Source organism: Mus caroli, unplaced genomic scaffold, assembly GCF_978045245.1.
Source record: "Mus caroli unplaced genomic scaffold, Mus_caroli_1 scaffold_3, whole genome shotgun sequence".
Taxonomy (NCBI): domain Eukaryota; kingdom Metazoa; phylum Chordata; class Mammalia; order Rodentia; family Muridae; genus Mus; species Mus caroli.
In genome coordinates, this window is record NW_028227258.1 from 80,194,994 (window position 1) to 80,221,887 (window position 26,894).

A 26,894-nucleotide genomic window follows, 5' to 3' on the forward strand; every position below is an offset into this window, starting at 1 on the left:
GTTTTGAAATAACAGTTAACCACATGAACTCTTCACCCATAAGGCATGAGCTCTACTTTTAGTAGAAGGAAAAAAATATGGATAGTTTTGGCAATATGTAATGGAAATTTGTGATGACTTCTATAATGATGATATTTAGCAGGAATTTGATACAGAGCTATTAATAATTTACTAAAGTGGTTCCAAACAAAAAGCCCATGAATAATAGCTCATTTTCCAGAATCTATTGTACAACTTAATTTTTATGACTTCGTGCCAAATATACCTTTATGAGATTAGCTCTTCTTGTCTGTACAATGCTTTGTGTAAAGAAACTTTTCAAATTTTAAATTAATGAATATTTTTAATAATTTATAAATGAAGCAGAATGACAACCCCAGCAAGCGTCTACTAGGTTTAATATATGAATATATGAATATATGAATATATGAATAGGTTTAATATATGAAGGCTATACTGAATGCGATATTGTATATACTAGACACTAATGCCCTAAGAGGCTGATTTTGATGAAGTCATTGACAAGCTTGCATTACTGTTTAAATAGAAATGTAATATTTCTATTAAACACTGCAATGGATAATAATGTAGTCCTTTTCTAAAAATAAAATGATAATAATAGTATTATTACTACTTTTTTTCATAAATTTTTATTTTTTTCCCTTTTGTGTTCAGCATTTTTACACACTCATAATTTTCTGTTTTATAACTAGGTTATTAGTGAAAAGAATTGTGTCATCTAGGTCAGGATAGGGAAAGCCTGCAATTCGCATTCTAATCTCCACACATACCTGGCCACCAGAGACTTATTAAAAATTTTTGAACCTCTTGTAGATATGGTCATGAGTCTCTGAACAGCATTTTCTCAAATCAGCTGTCAGTTTCCTACTGATAAGTAGCTCAACACAAGGAGATGCTGAAAGCAGAACCTCCAGCACCTCTCTTCCACCTGAACCAGGGAATCGAAGAGATTCAGGGTATCCTGAATGCCCTACGTTACACTCATCTAAAACTTAGCCTCTGCCACATGGACCTCGCTGTAGATAACACGTTGTCACCCACCCACCCTGAATGTCCCAGGACATGGAAAGCTCTGGCTTGGAGGTACAGCAGAGGAAACTTTGGTTTTCTTGCCCCACACCACTAGGGAGCAACTTTTGTCACTCTGAAACAAAGAAGTATGGGAAAGGAGAAAACTTGTCTAAGTTGTACAAAGCTTCACATTTGGTGCTGACATTCATTTCTGAATGAAAGTATCCCTGATGGATCATGTCTTCTTCGGCTGTATTTCCTTCAGAAAAAAAATAGTTTCTGAAAATATTTTTGCCCACCAGTTACAGTTGAGTCCCCAGGAAGAACTGTGACTGCGGATCCACTTGCACGATCCTTCAACTACATCAGCTCCTTTTAATCAAGGGTGCCTGCAAGCTAGCCTTGCCTTGGCCAGCACGCATGCCGTTTGAATAGTGTGAGGCAATGAATACAGAAAAGGCTGGCTTATCTTGGTCTTCTGACACCTTAATGCATACATTAAAGCTTTGAAGGACTAGAGTCACACAAACCTCTCAGAGCACATACAACATATCCTAGTTCTAGAATTACCACAGAAACTAAGAAAACTGCATTACTTGAACTAATATCACAGAAAATATGTAAAATGGATGAATATATTATGTATAAATAGATAGATAGAGGTATGCCTTTTCTCTCTCCACACACATATATATGCATATATGTGTGTATATATATGTGCATGTATGTGTGTGTGTATATATATATATATATATATGTATATATGTGTGCGTGTGTGTATTCTCAAATGATAGTGGGATCTGCCCATAATTATGTCATTAATAAACTATGAGTCTTAAAGAGTACATCCATTCTGCAAAATTCCTACGTATGTCTCATGATAGACAGTCCCAAGACTTTGCTGTGAAGACTCCACGGAAGGAAGATGACCTTCTCACTGCTGGCCTGGTACAGTGACTAAAACTTCTACAGTGGAGTGCAGTCCAGAGCTTGAGAGTTGCAGTGAGAACTCAGCTGAGTGTAATGTTCTTCAGAGATCAGGGCCCTAAGGCACCTGACCACAATACAGAGCTTTTGGTCTCTAGCTCTCCTGCCTCTACCAAGGCAGACTTCACATCTTAAAAACAACTAAACCTCGAATCTTCATGTGTTTTACATTAGATCCCTTGTTAGTTCTTTCTCAGTGCCACTCTACATAGAGAGCCTGGGTATGTAGCTATACTGGGCTTAATAATTATTCACTGACTTAGGGATACTCCCTATCATTTGCATACTTCAGTTCAGGAAACTAGATTATTTAACATCTACTTAACCCTGGAGCTTACTCCTAACCTAGCATATTGTTGTACAAAGTAGCAAGGGAAAGGAAAATGAATGAATTAATGAAAAAAAAATTAACACGCCTCTCTACTTTTTTTATCTTTGTACATTATATTCAATTTAAAGATTCCAGTGCTCTAAATACTGCATCAGAAAATCTTATGATAATCATCCAAGTAAATTTGGACTTAAATTAATTTTTAAAAAATCATGAAAACAATACTGATTCATACCTGTTCAAGTTACAGAGTGTCACAGCTGGGAACTCGATTTTTTCCACATACTGAACTTCTATAGATGTTGTCGTTGGCCATGTGAAGTAATTGACCAAACGACTGTAGATTTGCCAGACCAAGAGCGAGACAGAGCCCAGCACCACAGACAGCCAGATCACCTTTCGAACTTTGTTCTGGTTCTGGGCAATATTATGTATCCCATGAAAGGAAGTGGACATGGCAAAGTCTTGATCGAACTTCTTCCGGTCAGTTGGAGATGGCAGTGGTTTCTTTGAGAGGCAACGTTTTATCTTTCCTAAGAGTCCTAGTGCCCACAAAATAGAAACGTACAAATAAACAAACAAAAACAAGTAAATGGGTTATCAAAAGCTATTCATAAAACCTACAAGTCAGAAGTGACTGAACGGGTTATCTTTCTAATATGAAGTTTGTAAAGGCCCCCAGAATCATTTTCCAGTAGATGGTTTATTCAGATATCAGGAAAAGCACCAACTAGGTAAATCTACTGCTAATAAGCTAGGGCCATCTGATACCAGCCCTGGTTAAGAAAGAGATACCGATAGCAGAAACATGTCGGTATGTCATTAAGTCCAGCTTCTAATGAGTTGTTCGTGACAGCTCATAACTTCTAAAAATAGTCCTAGCTTTTAATTAGTCTTTCACCCCAGGAAACCACAGAGTTCCTTGAGTTGGATTAGGCTTATTCTCCCAAGAGTCCTATGTGAAGTCACACACCACAAGTTCCATAGCTAATCTTTGTCACCGTGCTGTTATTTTTGGTGTTGTGATGTCTGTGCATTGTATGTTTTGAGCAAAACTGTTTTACTCCTATGTTGGCTCATCAGAATGTCAGGTTTGTAGTTCGGTGACTTGATCAGCTTCCTACCTTCTTAGAAAATGAACTGGTACTTTTGAAATTCCTAGCAATAAATTAAATAATGATTATTGATATTGGTTTGTAAAGACCAGTGAAAGTTTCACTAAAATATATTTGATGATATAGAAAATAGTCATCCAGAATTTCCCTTAGGTTACTATTCTTTTGATTTGGTGATAGCAGATGCAAAGCCTCTCTGTCAAGTTAATGGGATGAGGTCCATCTGCAATTGGAGACTTCAACTTCTGCTCTAAGTCTCCTCTCCCATAACCTAGGCAACTTCAGCCATGTCTGCATTCTCCTTCTGCTTCTTCTATTAACTGGCAGCAATAACATCTGCCTTATGGCTTTTCATGTTAAATAGTGTAATGCTTAGAGAACATTCAGTGTGTAACATGGATCAGTAGAAGTACTCAACATTATTCAATATTTTTACTTTTCTTGTAGTGATGCAGGAAATGGTTACATAGTCAGGGGTTTAAGGAATGATTTAAAGTTCCTGCTTCCAAAATGAGTGCTTGGACAAGCAAGATGACTAGATGGCTGTCTCTTATTGGGTAAAGGAGTAAGCTATGCAAGCTTCATGAGCTAAGTCACATCTTTGAAATCCATGGAAAGGATGAAGGAAAGGATGAAGGAGAGAATCCCTTACCTAGATTTGTCCTCTGAGCTCCATACCTGTGCAGTGGCACCTAGGCAGCCAGCTCACATCTTACACACACACACACACACACACACACACACACACACAGATAATACTAATAAAAATAACAACGCAAATCTCAGAAACAAAAGAAAGAGATGAGATCTTTAAAAGCCAATAAATTCTCACAATGAAGTTATTTGAATTTTAAATCCTTGTTTTAATTCAGTAAATATCATTTTGTCAATTATGCAGTATTAACATTCTTCCAAAAAAAGTTCCAATCTTTTCTCATCATTAAGTTTAGTTTAATACCTTACTAGTTTCTAATCAATATGGTTTTTTTTTTTTCAGTTTGGAAAAGCTAATGATATAAAATGCATTTTCTAAAGTTTCCCATTTCGTGCAATGTACATGAACATCCACAAATACTGTTACGCTCTTAAAGCTAATTCAAACTATATTATCATGTTTATATCATCCTGACTTTCTGGAATTGTGCTATAGTCTATAATAGCATTATTTAATGTTTCTTTTAGTATCAGGTTAATCAGCACATATTTAAAAAAAACTGTCAAGGCTTCAGATAAAATCAGAAGGCTGAAAAAAACAATATTACTTAACAAAATAAGCTTAACTGTGACCTATTCTTATTCCTTAACCATTGCTTGGAAGCATTTATGAAGGCTTTACCCTGATTAAAGAAACAGCCCAGTCCCTAGCAACTCTCACCTTTCCTACTGAGGGGACATGGGCTATTAGTGAGAGGAGTAATCTAGGAATAAGTCCCTGGCCAGACACAGTGCAGCTGGCTGCAAACACTACCCAAATAATACATTTCGGATGTCAACTCTTTAAATTAAGATAGAAACATTGACAGTTGTGTTAACCCTACTGAAGCATTTCCTACTATTTGTTAGAAACATAGTGTTTTTTTTTTCTTTTTGAGTATTTCAAATTGAGAACCTACAGAGTGATATGCCTGTCAGGAAGCCCAAAATGGGCAGTGCAGACCACCAGTCCACACAACTGAGGCTTTGAACTTCCCTCTTAGAAGTACATTTCATCAGGTGAATAAACAAAAAGTTTCATTAAAAGGTTGGTCATTATAGAAACGTTAGGAAAGCAAGCACTGTATAGAAACAAAGAAACAACAAAAGTTGATTGTAACATATAGTAATATTTTTTGTAGTATTTTGAGTCCTCATAAGTTATTCTTTTGCTACTAAAACTGTATTATTCATTTTAAAATTCCTATTTGTTACTGTGAACATAATACTGAGAATCCAGTTTTCCAAGGATGAAACCTACCCCTGCTCTCTGCTTATTTCCGGTATTTAGGAATGGCGGATATTGCTGTTTAAGGATCTCTTACCTTTCTCCGTGTGCACGTGTGATTTCTCAGTATGTTCCATGTTTTGCTCTCAGTGATCCCAAGTCCTCTGGTGCATCCAATTTTTTTCAATAACAATATTCATTTTGTGCCTTTTATATAAAATACAGCACTTAAGGTTGTAAAGTGTAGGGGCAATTTAAATATTTGTGTTGCTATGTTAAGCCTCATGAAGCACTTAATCTGTAAATCAAAAAACACGGACAGAACCAGCTATGGACATTTACAGACTGGCAAGAGGCCATGATAGATTAAAACCCAGAGAGCACCGTTGAAACCCACTTTCTGAAAAAGAAAGAAGGAAAGAAACAAAGAAACAAAGAAAGAAGAAAAGCTGTGACCTCACAGTGGCCTATGATCATACCAGTGGATACCCAGGTGACAGTCTCTTCACGTTTTACTTAACATTCAGCTTCATACAAATCAAATTGTGATTGTGATTGTGTGTGTGTGTGTGTGTGTGTGTGTGTGTGTGTGTGTTTGTGGACGTGAAGTATCATTGTTTTGAAGTTTCTTTCATAAAAGAGATACAACTGTAACAAAGTGACCAGGGGAAATAGAAGAATAATAAAATTACAAAAGAAAAAAGATACTAACTAAAAAAGAAATACTAATAAAATAATATAAATTTTCCAAATCACAAAGGCCACCTTTTTTATAGTAACACCTTTGAGAACTTACCATTAATATTATTAATAAACCTAGATATGCATCCACGTGTATAAATGCTGCCATCTGTTGACCATACACAGTAATTACATGTTTCTCCACTAGATCCTGATGCCTTTGTCATGGTAATATTTCACAAGCAATTTTTCCCTTCAACATTGGACATCTATTGGGAAACTCCAATACCATAACTTGAAGCTGAGCTAACGTGGTTTGGTTTTGTCAAGAAGTCACTCTTGCTTCTGCTCCTCCCTCTTAGTGACTGAATTAAATTTGAATTTCAACTTGTGTAGTTATAATTCCCTCTCCATTTTTCCTCACTTTCTTGTTTGAAATCAAGACCAAGGATTCTCCTCACAGATATAACTTGTTCTTTTGTAAACCTGGCCTTTTCACTTTCTAAGATACCCAATTAAAATTAAACATAGATGCTCACACTTTCTTTCTCTGATGGTGATGCTATGTGGAATAAGCCTATGTGACAGAAGATAGATTTGTAAGCCCCTCTTCCCTGCCCCACCCCACTTCCCAGTAAAGGTAAAGAAAGCTACAGAATAGCCTAATAAAGCCAATCCCAGGAGAACTAAGAGAATTCTGAGTCATCATTATCTCCCTTTATGCACTTGTAGCACCAACAGCAAAGGATGACTTATTAATGCAGACAAATAATAAACGATTAAATAAAACATGCTGGACAGAAAAGTAGACAGCAAACCCAACTGCCCTTTCACTTAGATTCTGGGCATGAGTGATCCTTAGAATCAATGAACACTGTCTAGAGGACTGTATTTACTCTGGCCCAGCCCCAGTTACAGAGATACAGTTTGTGTTAGCTATTTAGTTATTGAAGGATACTTTTGCTAATTCTACTTTTGACATATTCATATGTTTTCATTACTCTTTCCTGTTGTGAGTGTGGCAATGGAACCCAGGCTTCTGCTAAAACTAAGCAAATGTTTCACTGCCCAGTCAGGTACTCTGTCATTTGGCTCCTACTTTGCAATTTTAATTTGAAGTAAAATTTTATGTTTTATTTTCTCTTTGGGAGAATGCATGTCCCTTCTTGTCCTTCTTTGCTCCTTCCCCTTCCTCCTCCTGCTTACTCTTTCTCCTTGTCTTCCTCTTCTTTCTTTTTCCCTGCCTTCATCTTTTCTGTTATATTCAGAGCATGTATATGTTTTTTTTATTATACTTAAGATAGATGTTTGGTTTGTTCTTAATAACTTTGGAAAATAAGTTATCAGCTTACCATGTATGTAAGAGAATAAAAATTTAACAGTGTATCTATCAATTTGGGTCTGAAATACTATTAAATTAAAACTGTTAGAAATAAGTGTTTTTTAATTGGATATTTTATTTATTTATTTATTTATTTGTTTGTTTGTTTGTTTATATTTCAAATGTTTATCCCATTGACTGTTTATCCTCAAATCCCCTATCCCATTCCCCTTCCCCTGCTTCTATAAGGGTGCTTCCCCCACCCACCCATTCACTTCTGCCTCCCCACCCTGGCATCCCCCTACACTAGGGCATCGAGCCTTCACAGGATCAAGGGCCTCCCCTTATTTTGATGCCAGACAAGGCCATCCTCTGTTACATATGCAGCTGGAGTCATGGGTCCCTCCATGTGCACTCTTTGTAGAATCAAGTTCTTATAGCTGGCAAGTACAGGTGATGTTTTTGTTACAGCATTCTTTATATAAAGACCATTTTAAATTAAAATGAATAATTTTCTTTTAAAAGCTTAAATTGCATGTTAGTCACAGAGGTTTTTTTGTGGCTTGTTTTATACTTTGTTAGTTGCTATTCTTGAAATGTCAGTCTGATGGGTCATTTTTCTTTTATTGATTTTATTTTTATAGATGCACATACTAATTTTTGGTACCCCAGTTCCTCAGTTCCAATTTTTCCTATCTTCTCCTCACCATTTTTCCCACTCAAGTTTATGTATACTTTTCTAAACCCAAGTCCACTTAGTGCTGACAGTTTATGCATGGGTGTAGGGATGTCCATCAGAGCGTGGGTAGCCCACCAGAGCCCACCATCGCTGAATAGAGCTGACTCCCCCTCATCCAGGAGCCACCAGTCGCTAAACGTTTCTTAGCTGGGGAGGATGTGGACTTCATGAGCCCCTCCCACATCTATATTGGGATTGGGCCTGGCTTGATCTTTCTCAGGTCTTGTTCATACACACTTAGCTGCCAGAAATATCATGTGCATATTATGTTTACTTTTATAAAGCACAAATAAGAAGAAATTAGTCAATATGTCATATCATATATAATTAAAACCAATTCACATAAAGTAGAGAGTGACCTTAGTATTCAATATCAATCAGCCCTTGTGTCCTGGCACAAGCCTAGCTCGTTTAACAGAGGAGGCAGCTCAGAAACAGGGCCAGACAGTGAAAGGTCTATGAGGCTGGACATTAAGCCTGCTTAGTTTGCTATCTACTATACTCATTAGAAAAATAGATAGCAAGTAGGAGACAATCTGAAAACACTTGATGCATGACTAAGTGATTTGTTCCAGTCTTGTACTCTCTTCATTTTTATACCAGAAGACAACTCGTGATATTTTCAACATTTTATTTTGAAAATGAAACTCATAGTAAATTGCCTTATTACAGGAGTGGGATATAGGGACACTTGGGTTAGAACATGGCAGGTTTGGAGGCTCTTCCTATGGCACAAGAGCAGGGAACATTTACCATAGAAAACTACGTAGTGAACAAAAAAGTGGAAAATTTGAACAAGTTTTCAATAAATACTCACACCATCCTTATGAATGAAATGGCCTCAAAAATTAACAACAGCAGTGTTGCAGGCTTCATTCAAGAAACAGGGAGACAAATCCAAGAAAGTAAACTGGTCCTTGTCAGCAAATAACAAAGCTCAAAGCCAGCCTGTGCCTGAGGCTGGCGCTAAGGCTGAGCAGTCTCAGAAAAAATGTGCACATATCCCGACCCATGTCCCTGTGCTGCAGCCCTACAGTATACAGTCTATGTGGTGTCCTCATACCTTCTCATCAAATGTCCCAGTGTAAGGTTCCCATAGGTTCCTGGCTACTATGAAGACTCTCACAAAAATTGATTTTCTTAGTTTGGAATCTCCAACCTTCAGATGTTTTCTTTCAACTCATTACCTGTACAGATGAAAGAGAAACTAGAACCGAAGATCAATTACCTTGTGATGATTTATAATGAATGCTGTAACAGAGTCTTCCAGGAATAAGGAATAAAACTATGTAAGCACATATAAAATTGTGCATCACCTTCAGAACTCAAGTGAAAGCAAACTAAGCACAAAACACTGCTTCTTAGAACACAGCTACAGAAGTGTGGCATGCTGAGAGATTTATTCTGGAAGGACTTAAAACTCTTAGAGCCCGCCCTATTTCCTATCCTTCTAAGCCACACTTGAATCCCCCGTTTCTTAGCTTGCTGCAAATTTCCCTTATCGGGTCAAAAAATTTCAGAACTATCAAAGGAAGACTCACTTGCAGTAACTACTATGAGTTTCGTAAATACAGCTCACATCATACCATCAAAGCACTTGAAAAGAAGTTGCCTTGTACCTTGGTGTATACAGTGCAATATGAAACAATCATCTCTGCATCTTAGCCACTATCTCTTCTGTATCTCAAAGGTATTTAGCCAATGTCATGGTCTACTCCTTAAATACTTTGAGTTCTTCTAAAATATCACTTACCAAACCCTTGAAATTCCCTTTTCTGTGTTGCCTCTAGAGAAAGGGGATTGCAATGTGTTTTATTTGATTTGGCCAGTGGCCATGTTTGGTGATGGAACCATTAGCCTGTGCTTACTTTGACGTGTTAATAAATGTATATGCCTTTGGTCCTAGGAAATTATACAGTGAATACACAGATAAGTGTTTTACTTCAATGCATCATCTCCTTCATTAAGTTCACCTTCATTCTTAAATATATTGGATTTCTTAAGAACCAGAACTCCATGGAATGAAGAGAAAATGTGGAGCTCATTCAGGATGCACAGCCCTGGTGCAGCCCTATTATTTGAGAAGCCATGTTCACATGTTCTGTAGTCTCTCCCTAATCCAGGATCTAATCAAGGACCATAGATTGCAGGTTTCATGTGTGTTTAAGTAATGTTGAGTCCAAAGAGACCTGAAGTCATTCTTTTACCTTTTATTTCATTGGTATTTATTTTCAAAAACTCCTGCTTGATGCTTTGCACAGTACATCTCCATGCAGAATTTTCCTTTCTCCTTCATTGTAGCTTCAGGCCAAATATTCATGATCCACAGACATCATAGAGAGAGACCCAAGGTCTCAGTTTCTCCTGTATTCAGTGACTGTAGTTCTTCCATTGGATGGCATATTCCAGGGGAGGATATCTCTTCCTTTCCAAAACTGGCAAGCAAACTGAAGCAGCAGCTGATTTCGGAAAAAGAGTGTTCCCTTCCAAGTCATGTTATGCCATGGCTTTAATGAAAGCCAAAGAATCTTATTGGTAAGAACTATTCCTACGGTGTTTATAAAAGAGCCATATTTAATTTCTATTGCTCTTTTTGTATGTGTCGACTGGGATCCTTTTGTAATGATATGATTGAAGATATTTGATTTCTCTTCCTCCTGATTAAAAGAAAATTGTGTATGTAAATTCAAAGATGGCTCTATAATTTTATACCTTAGACAGTATTTGATAGGTATTGAATACAATTTTTTATTTTCAATTTTTCTGGAAAATAATTAAAATGAGTTTACTGTATGATTTTCCATAGAAAATTTCTACAGAAAACATGTTATGGAAGAAAAATTCTGATCATTTGATAATTCACATTTGTAATGCTTAAGACATTGATGAGCCATCTCAGATACTACGATCCGTAGGTGTAGAAAAGGAGCTATCTTAGAACCATTCCCACTCTCATTTATTTGAGCTTTATGAAGAGATGCATGAGGCAATGCATAGGTGACAAACTTTTGGATGTTCCTTTTAAATAACTCAATGATTTTATTCATGCATCATGTATACATTTTATAATTTTATATCAAATATATTGAAAATAAAATTTCCATGCTTCCTGGGTCATAAAAAGGCAAATATCATAATTTCTATTGCTTATTATGTGTCTGTTCTATGACTGTAGCTAACAGGATGCGGAATTTGTTTTCTGAACAGAATTGCTGATTTTTATTCTCATATATTGAACAAAATGCTGTTACTTAGATCTCTAAATGTGAAAAGTAGCTTTTATTTGCATTATACACAGGAGCAAAGAAGGCAGAAAAGATATTGTATTTGTGACATCATCATTAACAAACATGACTGAAATGCATATCTTAATTATTTGTGCATTTGAAAACTGCACACCAGGGACACTATGCTCAGTTTTCTGAAAGCAAAAGGCACTTGGGAGAATGCTAATGGGCTTCTAATTCTTCTCTTTCATTAGTCCCTGGTGGCCTGCTATTGGCTCAGCCCGTGGGAGGGTTCTGTTTGTCACACAGCTACATCTTGGCCGGAAGGACACAGCTCGTCCTTAAAAACTAGTAGGTATTTCATACATAGTTATCAAAAATGTTCCTGCCATTGGTCAACAGAGGGGGAAGGATTCCACTAATGCTTAACTTGCAGGCTCACAAGATTGCAAAATGATGTGTCCATACAGCAGACGACACTATGGGTCAAGGTTACCTGAAAAAAGTTTCTCCAAATACTCACCCAGAAATTTTATGTTCCTTTCTGCTTTCTCAATTCTGAACTTTTAGTTCTGTACAATGGAACATCTGGCTAACAGTTTCCTATATTCCAACACCCTAGAACAAAAATATGTATTTGCTATTATAGTAGTACATTTGAACATTATTCTAATGAAGATCATAAATTGTGTACTTAATGTTTCTTTTGTAACACAAAGCAAAACAAAAGTAAAGATGACAAGGCAAAATCTAAAAAAATCTAAAAAACAAAACAAAACAATACAAAACAAAACAACAACAACAACAAAAAAAAACAACTTCATTTGGGTAGGGTTTTTGAGTAAGGTTTTTGCCAGATAATTCTTCAATGGTGTTGTAATAGATCTTAATGAAGTTATGACAGTCCTAAGTCTAAACACTGGTGTCCTTGTGGGAGACAGAATGAGAGGCAATGTGAAAGGACAGAGAGAAGGGAAGGCACTAGAGATAGAAACAGGCACAGAGATTAGAGCTGTCAGGCTAAGGAATGCCAGACCTGACTGAAGCTGGTGGATGCATGCCAGAAAGGATTGTATGTAGGCCCATTGCAGGTAAGAAAACAGAGACTGGAAAGATGACTCCGTGGCTGGGGATATTTGCTGCCTTTTCAGAGTCTGTTTCCCAGCACCCATGCAGTGCCCGAGGTTAAAGGGCTTAGATGAGTTTGCTCCTCCCTCTTTGCTGAGGGCAACAAGCTTATCTGTTTCCACTTCCTGACTAAAAACTGGCTTCTGCAGCTCTAAGACTTCCAACAACTCAGGGCTTCAGAGCTTCTAGAAACATCCTCTTAGGAACTTCCTGCCACATGCCTGGCTTAGTGGCTTTCTTAAACTGGGCAGAGAGGAATAGACAACTCCTTTAGTTGTGTTTTCTTCATGACTCTAAAGCCAGAATCACATGACTGATGCCACACCTGATTTTGCTGTGCCCAGAAATGGAGATTGACCCCTTTTTAAAATTACATTTGCTTAATCTTTTCTTTGTTGTTGCTTTTCAGGAGCATAAAAGTCCCTCAGGCACTTCCTTCTCACAAGTTAGAATCTTTGGTGAGTGGAGTCTTGCCCTGAGGCCATCTATCCCTTTAGTCTGTTTCATATTAGGCGGCTTCTTATCTCTTTCAGCACAAGCCTTGCCTCCAATATTACATTTCCTTTGGATATTTTTCTCCCCAAATTATGAGTTTCCCCTGGATTCTTTTCATTGTAGATTTGCAAATCTGTGAGAAGGAATAACAGTGGGACAGAGTCAATACTAAGCTATCTTAAAATATCCTTGCCAGTGAAATTAATCCAAAGGTTTTTAGTTTGGTTTCAGGTATATTTTTAGGAAAGGGGCAGAAAGCAGCTACATTCTTTGCCATAATATCAGAAGAGTAGTTTTTGCTGCTGCTGCTGGTGGTGGTGGTGGTGGTGGTGTGTGTGTGTGTGTGTGTGTGTGTGTGTGTGTGTGTGTGTGTGTGTGTTTTAGCTCAGCTGCTAATATTTTTTCCCCTCTGAACCCTTTTGATCTGGGTTCTCAACATGAATGTTTACTAACCTACTGCTAGGAAGGCCTACTAAGTCCGCTTAGAATACTCAACCACTTCCCTAGTCAAAAGTCCAACGTCTTCTACATTCCTCCAAAAACCAGCATGGTAAAGGTTGCTGCATTAACAGCCCAATCTCTGGTACCAACTCTTAGTCACTTTTCAGTTGCTGTGACGATACAGCATAGCCAAAGCAACTTATTAAAAGAAACTTTTATTTTGGGAGTTATCACAGGTAACATGGCGACAGCAGCTAGGGATGGTAGTGGAGCAGTAGTAGCTGAGAGCTTAACTCCTTATCCACAAGTAGAAGGCAGAGAACACTAACTAGGAATGGAATGGGCTTTAAAATCTTCAAAGCCCATCCCTGTTACACACCTCCTTCAATAAGGCCACACCTCCTTATCCTTCCCAAGTCTTCCACCACTAATGACCAAGAATTCAAATGCACGAGTCAATGGATGCCATTCTCTTTCAAACTACTGTAAGAAACTTGTCAGGATGGATATAAACTGCTCTCTGGAGCAATGCTGCTAAATGAAGCAATGTAATGGCCCTGGAGTGGAAAATGTAATCAGTCAAAGTCTTCGCAAGCTACAGAAATAATATTGCACATATTCGCAGTTACAGAAATGATCTGATCAAGTGGCTTTGAGGGGAAAGTAGGAGAGAGTGTTAGAGCAGAATAGTACGTCTGTCTGTTTGCCTTTCCTTTGGCTTTGCTTTTGCTATCATGATGTAGCCTTGCCTTGCCTGGACTTGTGGAACTCCTGACCTGGCTTACCCAGGACTGGAATCACAAGTACATACCACCATCCCTGGGATAGGGCACAGTTTTTAAGGTGTCTAGTAGTTCAAGATGCACTGTTCTAAGGGGAGAGTTTGAAAAGTTAGTACCTATGCACAATAATGAGCAGGATACTGAAATATAAGTATTTTGGGGTAGCTGTAATAAAACACACTGACCAAAAGCAATTTGGGAAGGAAGCGATTATTTCCTTTTCTTCAGCAGGCAACAGTTGCTTGTAACTCCCAGTTTAAATTCCTGAGTTTTAAATCTTTACTGAAAACAATTTAGTTTTAATTATCTTACAAGAATGTGTTTATATATTTGAAAGTTTCATCATTCCAAGAATGCTGTAACCATTCTGCTGTTTCACAACAGTGCAGGAGGGCAATGGGCTCATTAAAGACAATGAATGCACGCAGGTAGTTCAGTCAACATATGCTTATTCCTTCTTTGTCTATAAAGGGAAGTGTGTACCTTTAAGTTCTTAACCCATAGGGCTGTATAAAATGAACATACAAACATTACATGACTATAGAGATGGAGAGGCTTAAATTTAAATGACTCTCATTGAAATGTTGCAATCATTCTGTCAAGGAGCTAATACATACCTAGAACACAATATGGGCAGTCCTGACCTAGAAAGACTGAGCACCACCCAGTCAGTGCTCACCAGAACCTAAAGGTCAGATTTGCAGGTTTACATTTTTCTGAATTGACCCAGTTAGATAAAGAGGAAAAACAAACATGATGAAGAGTAACTTGAATGAGAGATATCCCTCACAGGTCCCTGTATTTGAGCAACTGGTTCCCAGTTGTTAACACTGTTTGGAGAGTTCATAGAACTTTTAGGATATGGAACCTTGATGAAGGAAGTAAGTCACTGTAGGCTTTGAACAATTATCATCTCCCATTCCCAGCTGAGTATGCCCATTCATCTCATCCTCTTTCTGCCTATGTATGAGATGTGACTGCTCAGCTTCCTGCTTCTGCTGTCATGTCTTCCCCACCACGATGGCATCTAGGTCCCTGGAACTGTAAGCCAAATTAAACTTTCTTCCTTAAGTTGCCTTTGGTCATAATACTGTAGAAGGCTACTGAGTTATAGTTTTGTCATCTCATGAAAGTATTCTAAACATTCTTAAAAGTACTAAGCTAAACACAGAAGTGGATGCTCACAGTCAGCTATTGAATGGATCACAGGGGCCCCAATGGAGGAGCTAGAGAAAGCACCCAAGGAACTAAAGGGAACTGCAACCCTATAGGTGGAACAACAATATGAACTAACCAGTACCCCAGAGCTCTTGTCTCTAGCTGCATATGTATCAAAAGATGGCCTAATAGGCCATCACTTGAAAGAGAGGCCCATTGGACTTGCAAACTTTATATGCCCCAGTACAGGGGAATGCCAGGGCCAAAAAGGGGGAGTGGGGGGGTAGGGGACGGGGGGGGGGGTAGGGGGGACTTTTGGTATAGCATTGGAAATGTAAATGAGCTAAATACCTAACAAAAAAATGGAAAAAAACAACAAAAACAAAAAACAAACAAACAAAAAAAGTACTAAGCTAGCTTTTGTAAAACTTGTCTCTGGACCAGCCCTAAATTTCTATAAATTGTGACCCCAAGATAAAGGTTAACTGCTTGACCATTTAACAGCTCTCTCTCCATTTCTGTAAACAATGCTTACTCTCTACAGATGTCCAGAGTTGCCTTTCTGTATACAACGCATTGTATATTTTGCCCTTAAAAACTCGAACTAACTGGAAAAGGATTGCTTGCCACTAATCTGGGCTGGTCCCACCAGCAGCTAATGAATACTCCATTTAATGTATGCAAGCCTCTTGGGACACTTTCTTTTCAACACAGAACAGTACTCTATTACAGCAACATCAACAAAATACCTCATACAACTATACAATGATAACTACTGAATTGTTTTAGTGTTGTAATTTTTCTCAAGAACCAAGAGGAAAGATAGGTTAGAAACATTCACTAGAGTCCCTGGTGTTAGAATAAGGAACTTGAGTTTATTGGGTGTTGTCTCTTTGACTGTCCTAAGGAACAAACTCAATTTCCTAAGATGCTGTGGTGTGGCTCAAAATTCCAAGGGCAGCTTAAACATTTCCTTAACTATTAATGCTTGACTGAAATGCTTCTGCTATCATGTTGTACTTTTCCAGTGGCATCTGTTCACAGTGAAGCGATCTCCTAACACCTCACCGCAGTCTACTCATGAATCTCATCCTGCAGATGTTTGCTTTGCCACTGCATCCACAGCTTTTGCCTATCTCAGAGTGAGATCTTGTGTTTGCACTGTTTTCATCAAACACTCGGAATTGCTACTATTTACCCTGTTTGGTTGTTCTTTGTATTAATTATTGACTACTTGTTAAAAGTACACACAAACTGTCATGGAGATGGATCAGTGGGTAAAGACACCTGTATAGCGAATAACTATCTGAATTTTATTCCTAGAACCAACATGGTAGAAGGTCTTTTGACCTACCCAGGCCTGCAAAAATAAATTAATAAGTAAGTGAAGAAGTTTTCAAAAGCACAGAGGAAGAGAATAATACCGTCCATGGAACAGTGTCTTTTAGAAAGACAAGCCCTTCTGAAAACCACATGGTTGGACTTTCAGATGAGAAGCTACATCAGGTCAAAAGATGTTAGGAAAACAAACAGGTCATTGACTTTTTCTAACAAATATACAAAAAATATCAAATTACCTATAAAACAGTAAACCATTGTAGAAATGCTGGATCTCAGAGCACTGGATCCCAGAAATAACAACTATCAAATTAAATAATACCCTTTCCAAATTTAATGAAATGATTGTTTTAAAGATAATTTTAGATAAAATTTCACTAAATTTTCTGTACATTTGATTTGGAAATTTGTGTGCATCTCAATCTCTGCAAATCAGCTTCCTAAGAGTTATAAGCAGCCAGATGTTGGTGGTGCACACCTTTAATCCCTGCAGTCAGGAGGCTAAGGTAAATGGATCTCTATGAGTTCAAGGCTAGCCTGGTTTACAGAATGGGTTCCAAGACAGGCAGGGATGTATAGACAAACTCTTGTTTTGGAAAACCAAAACTATAATAATAATAATAATGATGGTGATGATGATGATGATGGTGGTGGTGGTGGTAGTCATGGTGGTGGTGGATATAATCATATTCACTGACTCTATAAAACCTCTCTAAAAGCATAGGGCTTCCTAGAGCATCCCTCACGTGCTGGCTGGAGAAGAAAGTACAGGGATGGTTGCTGCATCAATTCTCTCACAGGTGAAGATAGAGACAGCCAGGGTTGTACTAAGATATCTGGCAAGTAGAGTTAGCTAACCATTTTTTCTTGTAGTCTTTGTTGTTGTTTTGCTTTGTTTGAATCCCTTGCTGTTTATTAAAATACTCAGGGGGGAAAAAGCAATTTAAGGGGACATGAGTTTATTCTAGTCTATCATGGAGAGGAAGGCAAGACAGCAGAAGCTCAAAGCAGTAGGTCACATTGTGCCTTCTGTCAGAGCAGAGCAGTAAGGATCTGCCTTCTGGTGCACAGCACATGTTCTTGTTCTCCACCTTTATTCTGTCCAGGATCTCCTGCCTTGGGAAAAGGGATCATAAACACTGGGCAAGTCTTTTCACCTCAATTAAGCCAATTAAGATAATATTCCATAGAGATGCCCAGAGGCTGTCTCCTAGGTGATACTAACTTCTGCCAAATTGACAGTTAACATTAATCATTGTTTATCTTATTAGGTATCTCAGAGAGAGTGACATCTTATTTTATTTTAGGGGCTGTAGAAGAGAAAATTTTATGTAATCAGAATTACTTTTAAAACAGATTCATACTATAATCCACTTTAATATCAGAAGTAAAATAAAAACTGAAAATACCTACATGTTCCACCTTTATTATTCTTCTGTATTTTATATTTTTCTGAAACCAGTGTAAAAGGAATAAAAAAATGAAATTTAAAAAATGGTTTATTTATTCCAGTGGAGCAGCAAGGATTCACATTATTTCATATCAGAATTTTTGCTGTTTTGTACCTTTTAACATTAACATAGTTCAATAGTAGCAACTGGAACTAATTAGGAGTCTTACTCATACCCTCTAGCTCTGAAGATGCTGGGCATGAGAGCTCTAGCTTTATCCCTTAGTAACAGCTAGGCATGGACTTTGGTACACACTTCTTTCATCATGCAGAATTTCTGTAACTGAGATAAAGGAGACAGAAACACAGGGAAACGTGTGCATCTGACCCCTTATTCCAAGGAGAAAGAGGAGGTCATTCGTGTGTTCTTGTGAAAAACACTCTTTTTTCTCTCTCTTTTTAATATTAGATATTTTCTTTATTTACATTTCAAATGTTATCCTCTTTCCTATCTTTTCTTTTTATCTGTTTTCCTCTGAAAATCCCCTATTTCCACACCCCTCCCCTTGTTCCCCAACCAACGCACTCCTGCTTCCTGGCCCTAGCATTCCCCTAAACTGGGACATAGAACCTTCACAGGACCAAGGCCCCCTCTTCCCATTGATGACCGACTAGGCCATCCTCTGCTACATATGCAGGTAGAGCCATGAGTCCCACCATGTGTTTTCTTTGATTGGTGGTTTAGCCCCAGGGAGCTCTGGGAGTACTGGTTAGTTCATATTGTTGTTCCTCCTATGCGGCTGCAGCTTCTTCAGCACCTTAGGTACTTTCTCCAGCTCCTTCATTGGGGACCTTGTGCTCTGTCCAATGGATAACTGTGAGCATCCACTTCTGTATTTGCCAGGCACTGGCAGAGTCTCTTAGGAGACATCTATATCAGGGTCCTGTCAGCAAAATCTTGTTGGCATCTGCAATAGAGTCTGGGTTTGCTGTTTGTTTGTGGGATGGATCCCCAGGTGAGGCAGTCTCTGGATGGTGTTTCCTTCAGTCTCTGCTCCAAGCTTTGTCTCTGTAACTCCTTCCATGGGTATTTTGTTCCCCCTTCTAAGAAGAGTCAAAGTAGCCACACTTTGGCCTTCCTTCTTCTCGAGTTTCATGTGTTTTGCAAATTGTGCCTTGGGTATTCTGAGATAAAAACAATCTTACAAAACAGATTACACAGAATGACTCAGCGAGTTGAGTTGCCATGTGACCCTGTGTTCATGTGTGAGCAAAGCTTAGAAGCACAGGTGCTGGGGCATGTGCTAGCAGTGTCTACAGCTCCTCTGGCCCCAGTAGAATATTAATAAGAGCTGTGAATTAGAATACCCTGGAAAATCAGTTTTATCACATGACTTTTGTTTTTTGGAAATAAGCACCCTCAGTCTGGTCTCACATTTACACTGTTCGGTGCCCTGTGAGTCCTTGCTTTTCAGCTGGTGTCTCCTTTGCACATGCGCCTCTTCCAATCGTCTTTGCTTTCCCCTGTTCTATTTTCTCATGGCCTTTTAAAAGAAGAGAATTGGCAAAGATAGAACAGAGTCTGACCATTGAGTATTATGTGGCAGTCTGCATAAGAGGAAGAACACAGATGTCACAGGAGCAAATGCTTGATTTGCATTCAGGCTTTTTGAATAAATAGCTAATGCAGCCCAGGAAAAAATCAGTTCTCAGAGGGCAGAGTACAGTAGCAAGCTAGTGGAGGAGCTATAATTCCCTATTGATAAACTCAGGAGACTGAGTCAGGGAGGGGTTCCTGGGTCTAGAACTTTCAGGATAGTCTAGAGAGACAACCCACTTCCAAATCAAACACAAGACATAGCTGCTAGATAATTAATAAGCTAATTAACTTAGTGAGAAATAAAATGAACCCTGTAGAGTGCCTAGCAGAGGAAATGCATTTCACATTCAGTTTTGTTTTGTTTTTACACTTCAGGAAGTGTTTTGTAATTATTTATACAGGTAACTCTACAAACAGAAAACAGTGATAAATTAATCATGAGAATTAACAATAGTTATGGTTTGGATATGAAACGTTTTCCACAGGTTCCTGTGCTAAATCTTTAGTTTCCAGCGCACAGTACTATTTTAGGAAGGGGTGGAAACCAGGGGCAATGGACTCACTGAAGAGGAAGGTCACTGAAAGCTTGACTTTGGAACTTTTATCTATTTCTGATTCCTCGTTCTGTTCTTCTTCTGCTTTCTGTCTACCAGGACATGAAAGTATCTTCCATCACACACACACACACACACACACACACACACACACACAAACACACACTAGTGTGCACACACACGTGCATACACACTCCTGTTACCATGGTGTTCTGCTTCGGCCCAGATTCAGTGAAGCAACGGACTGTGGATAGGAACTGCTGCAACTGTGCTAAAATGAAGTATTCCTCTTTTGTTCTCTTGGGTATTTTGGTCAAAGTGACAATCAAGAAAGAAAGAATAGTGAGAATAACAGCATCAACCAACCAGGCAGGAATAACTGGGTCCCAGCCACAGCTTTCACAGAAAAGACAGTTGCAGACTTACTGTCATCCCTGTGGACAAAGATCAGATGTAAATAGAGCGTGGGAACTTTAAACTTGCTCACTGACTTCCTCAGCTCCCCATGTCTCTTTCTTCCGGGCTTCCAGCTTTTGGTAAGTTTTTCCTGTGCTTCACCCGCTTTCATCTGTGATTGCAAAGAGCAAAGGACAAAAGGAAGGTTCTGTGTTGTTGACAAATGCACGCTGTGTCCTTACATTCCGGATCTACACTGAGTTCAGAAGGTATAAAAAGAGGTGACACACAGTGCCTGTCTACTAGAAATGCAGCCTCCTGAACAAGTCTGGTACAGGACTAGATGATGACAAGCAAAGTTGTTGAGGGCTAAGAATCTGATAGGAACCAAGTAGGTGAAATTACAGAGGAGGAAGAAACCATTTCTTCTTGGAAGCATCTTAGAAAACATCCTCTGGAAAATGGTCAGGGCAATGTTTAAAAGGCAGAGCCCATGAGTAAAGACGTCAGGTAGGGGGCAGGGGAGGAGGCCCATTGGCATGGAGACAGCAAGCATAATGTCTCTATGCTCACCCTTCTTGAAACCTAAAACTCAAAATCTTAAGTGTGTGAAGTCTTTTTTTTTTAATAATATTTTTATTAGGTATTTTCTTCATTTACATTTCCAATGCTATCCCAAAAGTCCCCCATACCCTCCCCCTTTCCCCTACCCACCCACTCCCACTTTTTGGCCCTGGCGTTCCCCTGTACTGGGGCATATAAAGTTTGCATGTCCAATGGGCCTCTCTTTCCAGTGATGGCCGACTAGGCCATCTTTTGATACATATGCAGCTAGAGAAAAGAGCTCCGGGGTACTGGTTAGTTCATAATGTTGTTCCACCTATAGGGTTGCAGATCCCTTTAGCTCCTTGGGTACTTTCTCTAGCTCCTCTATTGGGGGCCCTGTGATCCATCCAATAGCTGACTGTGAGCATCCACTTATGTGTTTGCTAGGCCCCAGCATAGTCTCACAAGAGACAGCTATATCAGGGTCCTTTCAGCAAAATCTTGTTAGTTTATGCAATGGTGTCAGCGTTTGGAGGCTGATTATGGGACAGATCCCCAGGTATGGCAGTCTCTAGATGGTCCATCCTTTTGTCTCAGCTCCAAAATTTGTCACTGTAACTCCTTCCATGGGTGTTTTGTTCCCAATTCTAAGAAGGGACAAAGTGTCCACACTTTGGTCTTCGGTCTTCTTGAGTTTAATGTGTTTTGCAAATTGTATCTTATATGTCAGGTATACTAAGTTTCTGGGCTAATATACACTTATCAGTAAGTACATATCATTTGAGTTCTTTTGTGATTGGGTTACCTCACTCAGGATGATGCCCTCCAGGTCCATCCATCTTCTGGATATATGCCCAGGAGAGGAATTTCTGGATCTTCTGGTAGTACTATGTCCAATTTTCTGAGGAACCACCTGACTGATTTCCAGAGTGGTTGTACAAGATTGCAATCCCACCAACAATGGAGGAGTGTTCCTCTTTCTCCACATCCTCGCCAGCATCTGCTGTCACCTGAATTTTTGATCTTAGCCATTCTGACCAGTGTAAGATGGAATCTCAGGGTTGTTTTGATTTGCATTTCCCTGATGATTAAGGATACTGAACATTTTTTCAGGTGCTTCTCTCCATTCCGTATTCCTCAGGTGAGAATTCTTTGTTTAGATCTGAGCCCCATTTTTTAATGGGATTATTTGATTTTCTGGAGTCCACCTTCTTGAGTTCTTTATATATATTAGATATTAGTCCGCTATCTGATTTAGGATAGGTAAAGATCCTTTCCCAATCTGTTGGTGGTCTTTTTGTCTTATTGACGGTGTCTTTTGCCTTGCAGAAGCTTTGCAGTTTCATGAGGTCCCATTTGTCAATTCTCGATCTTACAGCACAAGCCATCGCTGTTCCATTCAGGAATTTTTCCCCTGTGCCCATGTCTTCCAGGCTTTTCCCCCTTTCTCCTCTATAAGTTTCAGTGTCTCTGGTTTTATGTGGAGTTCCTTGATCCACTTAGATTTGACCTTAGTACAAGGAGATAGGAATGGATCAATTCACATTCTTCTACATGATAACCACCAGTTGTGCCAGAACCATTTGTTGAAAATGCTGTCCTTTTTTTCACAGGATGGTTTTAGCTCCCTTGTCAAAGATCAAGTGACCATAGATGTGTGGGTTCATTTCTTGGTCTTCAATTCTATTCCATTGGTCTACTTGTCTGTCACTATACCGGTACCATCCAGTTTTTATCTCAATTGCTCTGTAGTAAAGCTTTAGGTCAGGCATGGTGATTCAACCAGAGGTTCTTTTATCCTTGAGAAGAGTTTTTGCTATCCTAGGTTTTTTGTTATTCCAGATGAATTTGCAGGTTGCTCTTTCTAATTCGTTGAAGAATTGAGTTGAAATTTTGATGGGGATTGCATTGAATCTGTAGATTGCTTTTGGCAAGATAGCCATTTTTACAATGTTGATCCTGCCAATCCATGAGCATGGGAGATCATTCCATCTTCTGAGATCTTCTTTAATTTCTTTCTTCAGAGACTTGAAGTTCTTATCATACAGATCTTTCACTTCCTTAGAGTCATGCCAAGGTATTTTATATTATTTGTGACTATTGAGAATGGTGCTGTTTCCCTAATTTCTTTCTCAGCCTGTTTATCCTTTGTGTACAGAAAGGCCATTGACTTGTTTGAGTTAATTTTAAATGCAGCTACTTCACCGAAGCTGTTTATCAGGTTTAGGAGTTCCTGGTGGAATTTTTAGGGTCACTTATATATATATATATTATCATATCATCTGCAAAAAGTGATATTTTGACTTCCTCTTTTGCAATTTGTATCCCCTTGATCTCCTTTTGTTGTCTAATTGCTCTCGCTAGGACTTCAAGTACAATGTTGAATAGGTAGGGAGAGAGTGGGCAGCCTTGTCTAGTCCCTGACTTTAGTGGGATTGCTTCCAGCTTCTCACCATTTACTTTGATGTTGTCTACTGGTTTGCTGTAGATTGCTTTTATCATGTTTAGGTATGGGCCTTGAATTCCTGATCTTTCCGAGACTTTTATCATGAATGGGTGTTGGATTTTGTCAAATGCTTTCTCCGCCTCTAATGAGGTGATCATGTGGTTTTTGTCTTTGAGTTTGTTTATATAATGGGTTAGATTGATGGATTTCCATATATTAAACCATTCCTGCATCCCTGGAGTAAAACCTACTTGGTCAGGATGGATGATTGTTTAATGTGTTCTTAGATTCAGTTAGCAAGAATTTTATTGAGTAGTTTTGCATCGATACTTATAAGGGAAATTGGTCTGAAGTTCTCTATTTTTGTTGGATCTTTCTGTGGTTTAGGTATCAGAGTAATTGTGGCTTCATAGAATGAATTGGGTAGAGTACTTTCTACTTCTATTTTGTGGAATAGTTTATGAAGAACTGGAATTAGACCTTCTTTGAAGGTCTGATAGAACTCTGCACTAAACCCATCTGGTCCTGGGCTTTTTTCGGTTGGGAGACTATTAATGACTATCTATTTCTTTAGGGGTTATGGGACTGTTTAGATTGTTAACTTGATCCTGATTTAACTTTGGTACCTGGTATCTGTCTAGAAATTTGTCCATTTTGTCCAGGTTTTCCAGTTTTGTTGAGTATAGCCTTTGGTAGAAGGATCTGATGGTGTTTTGGATTTCTTCAGGATCTTTTGTTATGTTTCCCTTTTCATTTCTGATTTTTTTAATTATGATGCTTTCACTGTGCCCTCTAGTGAGTCTGGCTACGGGTTTATCTATCTTGTCAATTTTCTCAAAGAACCAGCTCCTCATTTGGTTGATTTTTGAATAGTTCTTCTTGTTTCCACATGGTTGATTTTGCCCCTGAGTTTGATTATTTCCTGCTGTCTACTCCTCTTGGGTGAATTTGCTTTCTTTTTTTCTAGAACTTTGCTAGTGTGTGCTCTCTCTAGTTTCTTTTTGGAGGCACTCAGAGCTATGAGTTTCCCTGTTAGAAATGCTTTCATTGTGTTCCATAAGTTTGGGTATGTTGTGGCTTCATTTTCATTAAACTTTAAAAAGTGTTTAATTTCTTTCTTTATTCCTTCCTTGACCAAGGTATCATTGAGAAGGGTGTTGTTCATTTTCCATGTGAATGTTGGCTTTCCATTATTTATGTTGTTATTGAAGATCATCCTTAGTCCATGGTGGTCTGTTATGATGCATGGCACAATTTCATTATTTTTGTATCTGTTGAGGCCTGTTTTGTGACCAATTACGTGGTCAATTTTGGAGAAGGTCCCATGAGTTGCTGAGAAGAAGGTATATCCTTTTGTTTTAGGATAAAATGTTCTGTAGATATCTGTTAAGTCCATTTGTTTCATAACTTGTGTTAGTTTCACTGTGCCCCTGTTTAGTTTCTGTTTCAACAATCTGTCCATTGATGAAAGTGGTGTGTTGAAGTCTCCCACTATTATTGTGTGAGGTGCAATGTGTGCTTTGAGCTTTATTAAAGTGTCTTTAATGAATGTGGCTGCCCTTGCATTTGGAGCATAGATATTCAGAATTGAGAGTTCCTCTTGGAGGATTTTACCTTTGATGAGTATGAAGTGTCCCTCCTTGTCTTTTTTGATAACTTTGGGTTGGAAGTCGATTTTATTTGTTATTAGAATGACTGACCACTCCAGCCTGTTTCTTCAGACCATTTGCTTGGAAAATTGTTTTCCAGCCTTTCACTCTGAGGTAGTGTCTGTCTTTTTCCCTGAGATGGGTTTCCTGTAAGCAGGAGAATGTTGGGTCCTGTTTGTGTAGCCAGTCTGTTAGTCTCTGTCTTTTTATTAGGGAATTGAGTCCATTGATATTAAGGAAAAGTCATTGTTGCTTCCTATTATTTTTGTTGTTAGAGTTGGCATTCTGTTCTTGTGGTTGTTCTCTTTTTTGTTTGCTGAAGGATTACTTTCTTGCTTTTTCTAGGGCGTGGTTTCCATCCTTGTATTGTTTTTTTTTTCCTGTTATTATCCTTTGAAGGGCGGGATTCGTGGAAAGATAATGTGTGAATTTGGTTTTGTCATGGAATACTTTGGTTTCTCCATCTATGGTAATTGAGGGTTTGGCTGGGTATAGTAGCCTGGGCTGGCATTTGTGTTCTCTTAGTGTCTGTATAACATCTGTCCAGGATCTTCTGGCTTTCATAGTTTCTGGTGAAAAGTCTGGTATAATTCTTATAGGCTTGCCTTTATATGTGACTTGACCTTTCTCACTTACTGCTTTTAATATTCACTCTTTATTTAGTGCATTTGTTGTTGTGATTATTATGTGTTGGGAGGAATTTCTTTTCTGGTCCAGTCTATTTGGAGTTCTGTAGGCTTCTTGTATGTTCATGGGCATGTCTTTCTTTAGATTTGGGAAGTTTTCTTCTATACTTTTGTTGAAGATATTTGCTGGCCCTTTAAGTTGAAAAATCTTCATTCTCATCTACTCCTATTATCTGTAGGTTTGGTTTTCTCATTGTGTCCTAGATTTCCTGGATGTTTTGAGTTAGGATCTTTTTGAATTTTGTATTTGTTGTGCTGATGTTCTTTATGGAATCTTCTGCACCTGAGATTCTCTCTTTCATCTCTTGTATCTGTTGCTGATGCTCGCATCTATGGTTCCAGATTTCTTTCCTAGGGTTTCTATCTCCAGCGTTGCCTCACTTTGGGTTTTCTTTATTGTGTCTCTTTCCGTTTTTAGTTCTTGGATGGTTTTATTCAATTCCATCACCTGTTTGGTCGTGTTTACCTGATTTAAGGGCTTTTTGTGCTTACTCTTTAAGGTCTTCTACTTGTTTAGCAGTGTTCTCCTGTATTTGTTTAAGTGAGTTATTAAAGTCCTTCTTGATGTCCTCTATCATCATCATGAGATATGCTTTTAAATCCGGGTTTAGCTTTTCGGGTGTGTTGGGGTGCCCAGGACTGGGTGGGGTGGGAGTGCTGTGTTCTGATGATGATGAGTGATCTTGGTTTCTGTTAGTAAGATTCTTATGTTTGCCTTTCGCCATGTGGTAATCTCTGGAGTAAGTTGTTATAGTTGTCTCTGGTTAGAGTTTGTTCCTCCAGGTGATTATGTTAGCCTCTATCAGCAGACATGGGAGACTAGCTCTCTCCTTAGTTTCAGTGGTCAGAGTACTCTCTGCAGGCAAACTCTCCTCTTGCAGGGAAGGTGCCCAGATATCTGGTGTTTGAACCTGCCTCCTGGCAGAAGTTG

The 26,894-nt window shown here is 38.6% G+C and overlaps 1 protein-coding gene across 6 annotated transcripts in view; it reads right to left on the reverse strand.

Moving 5' to 3' along the window:
• Asic5 (acid sensing ion channel subunit family member 5) overlaps nucleotides 1-20,791 on the reverse strand; it is a 39,152-nt gene extending 18,361 nt beyond the window's left edge. For 3 of the 6 annotated variants that reach the window (XM_085835815.1, XM_085835814.1, XM_029475639.2), the window contains exons 1-6: nucleotides 20,667-20,791; nucleotides 11,878-11,972; nucleotides 10,335-10,784; nucleotides 9,191-9,314; nucleotides 5,484-5,684; nucleotides 2,586-2,892 (exon numbers count right to left, since the gene is read on the reverse strand). In XM_085835815.1, coding sequence (XP_085691941.1) covers nucleotides 2,586-2,892; nucleotides 5,484-5,523 — 347 coding nt within the window. In that variant the 5' untranslated portion in view covers nucleotides 5,524-5,684; nucleotides 9,191-9,314; nucleotides 10,335-10,784; nucleotides 11,878-11,972; nucleotides 20,667-20,791. Of the gene's footprint in view, nucleotides 1-2,585; nucleotides 2,893-5,483; nucleotides 5,685-9,190; nucleotides 9,315-10,334; nucleotides 10,785-11,877; nucleotides 11,973-12,390; nucleotides 12,797-20,666 lie in introns of those variants that run through there. The other 3 variants (XM_085835813.1, XM_029475640.2, XM_029475643.2) reach the window with 3 other exon arrangements.
• Between the last annotated feature and the right edge of the window lie 6,103 nt (nucleotides 20,792-26,894).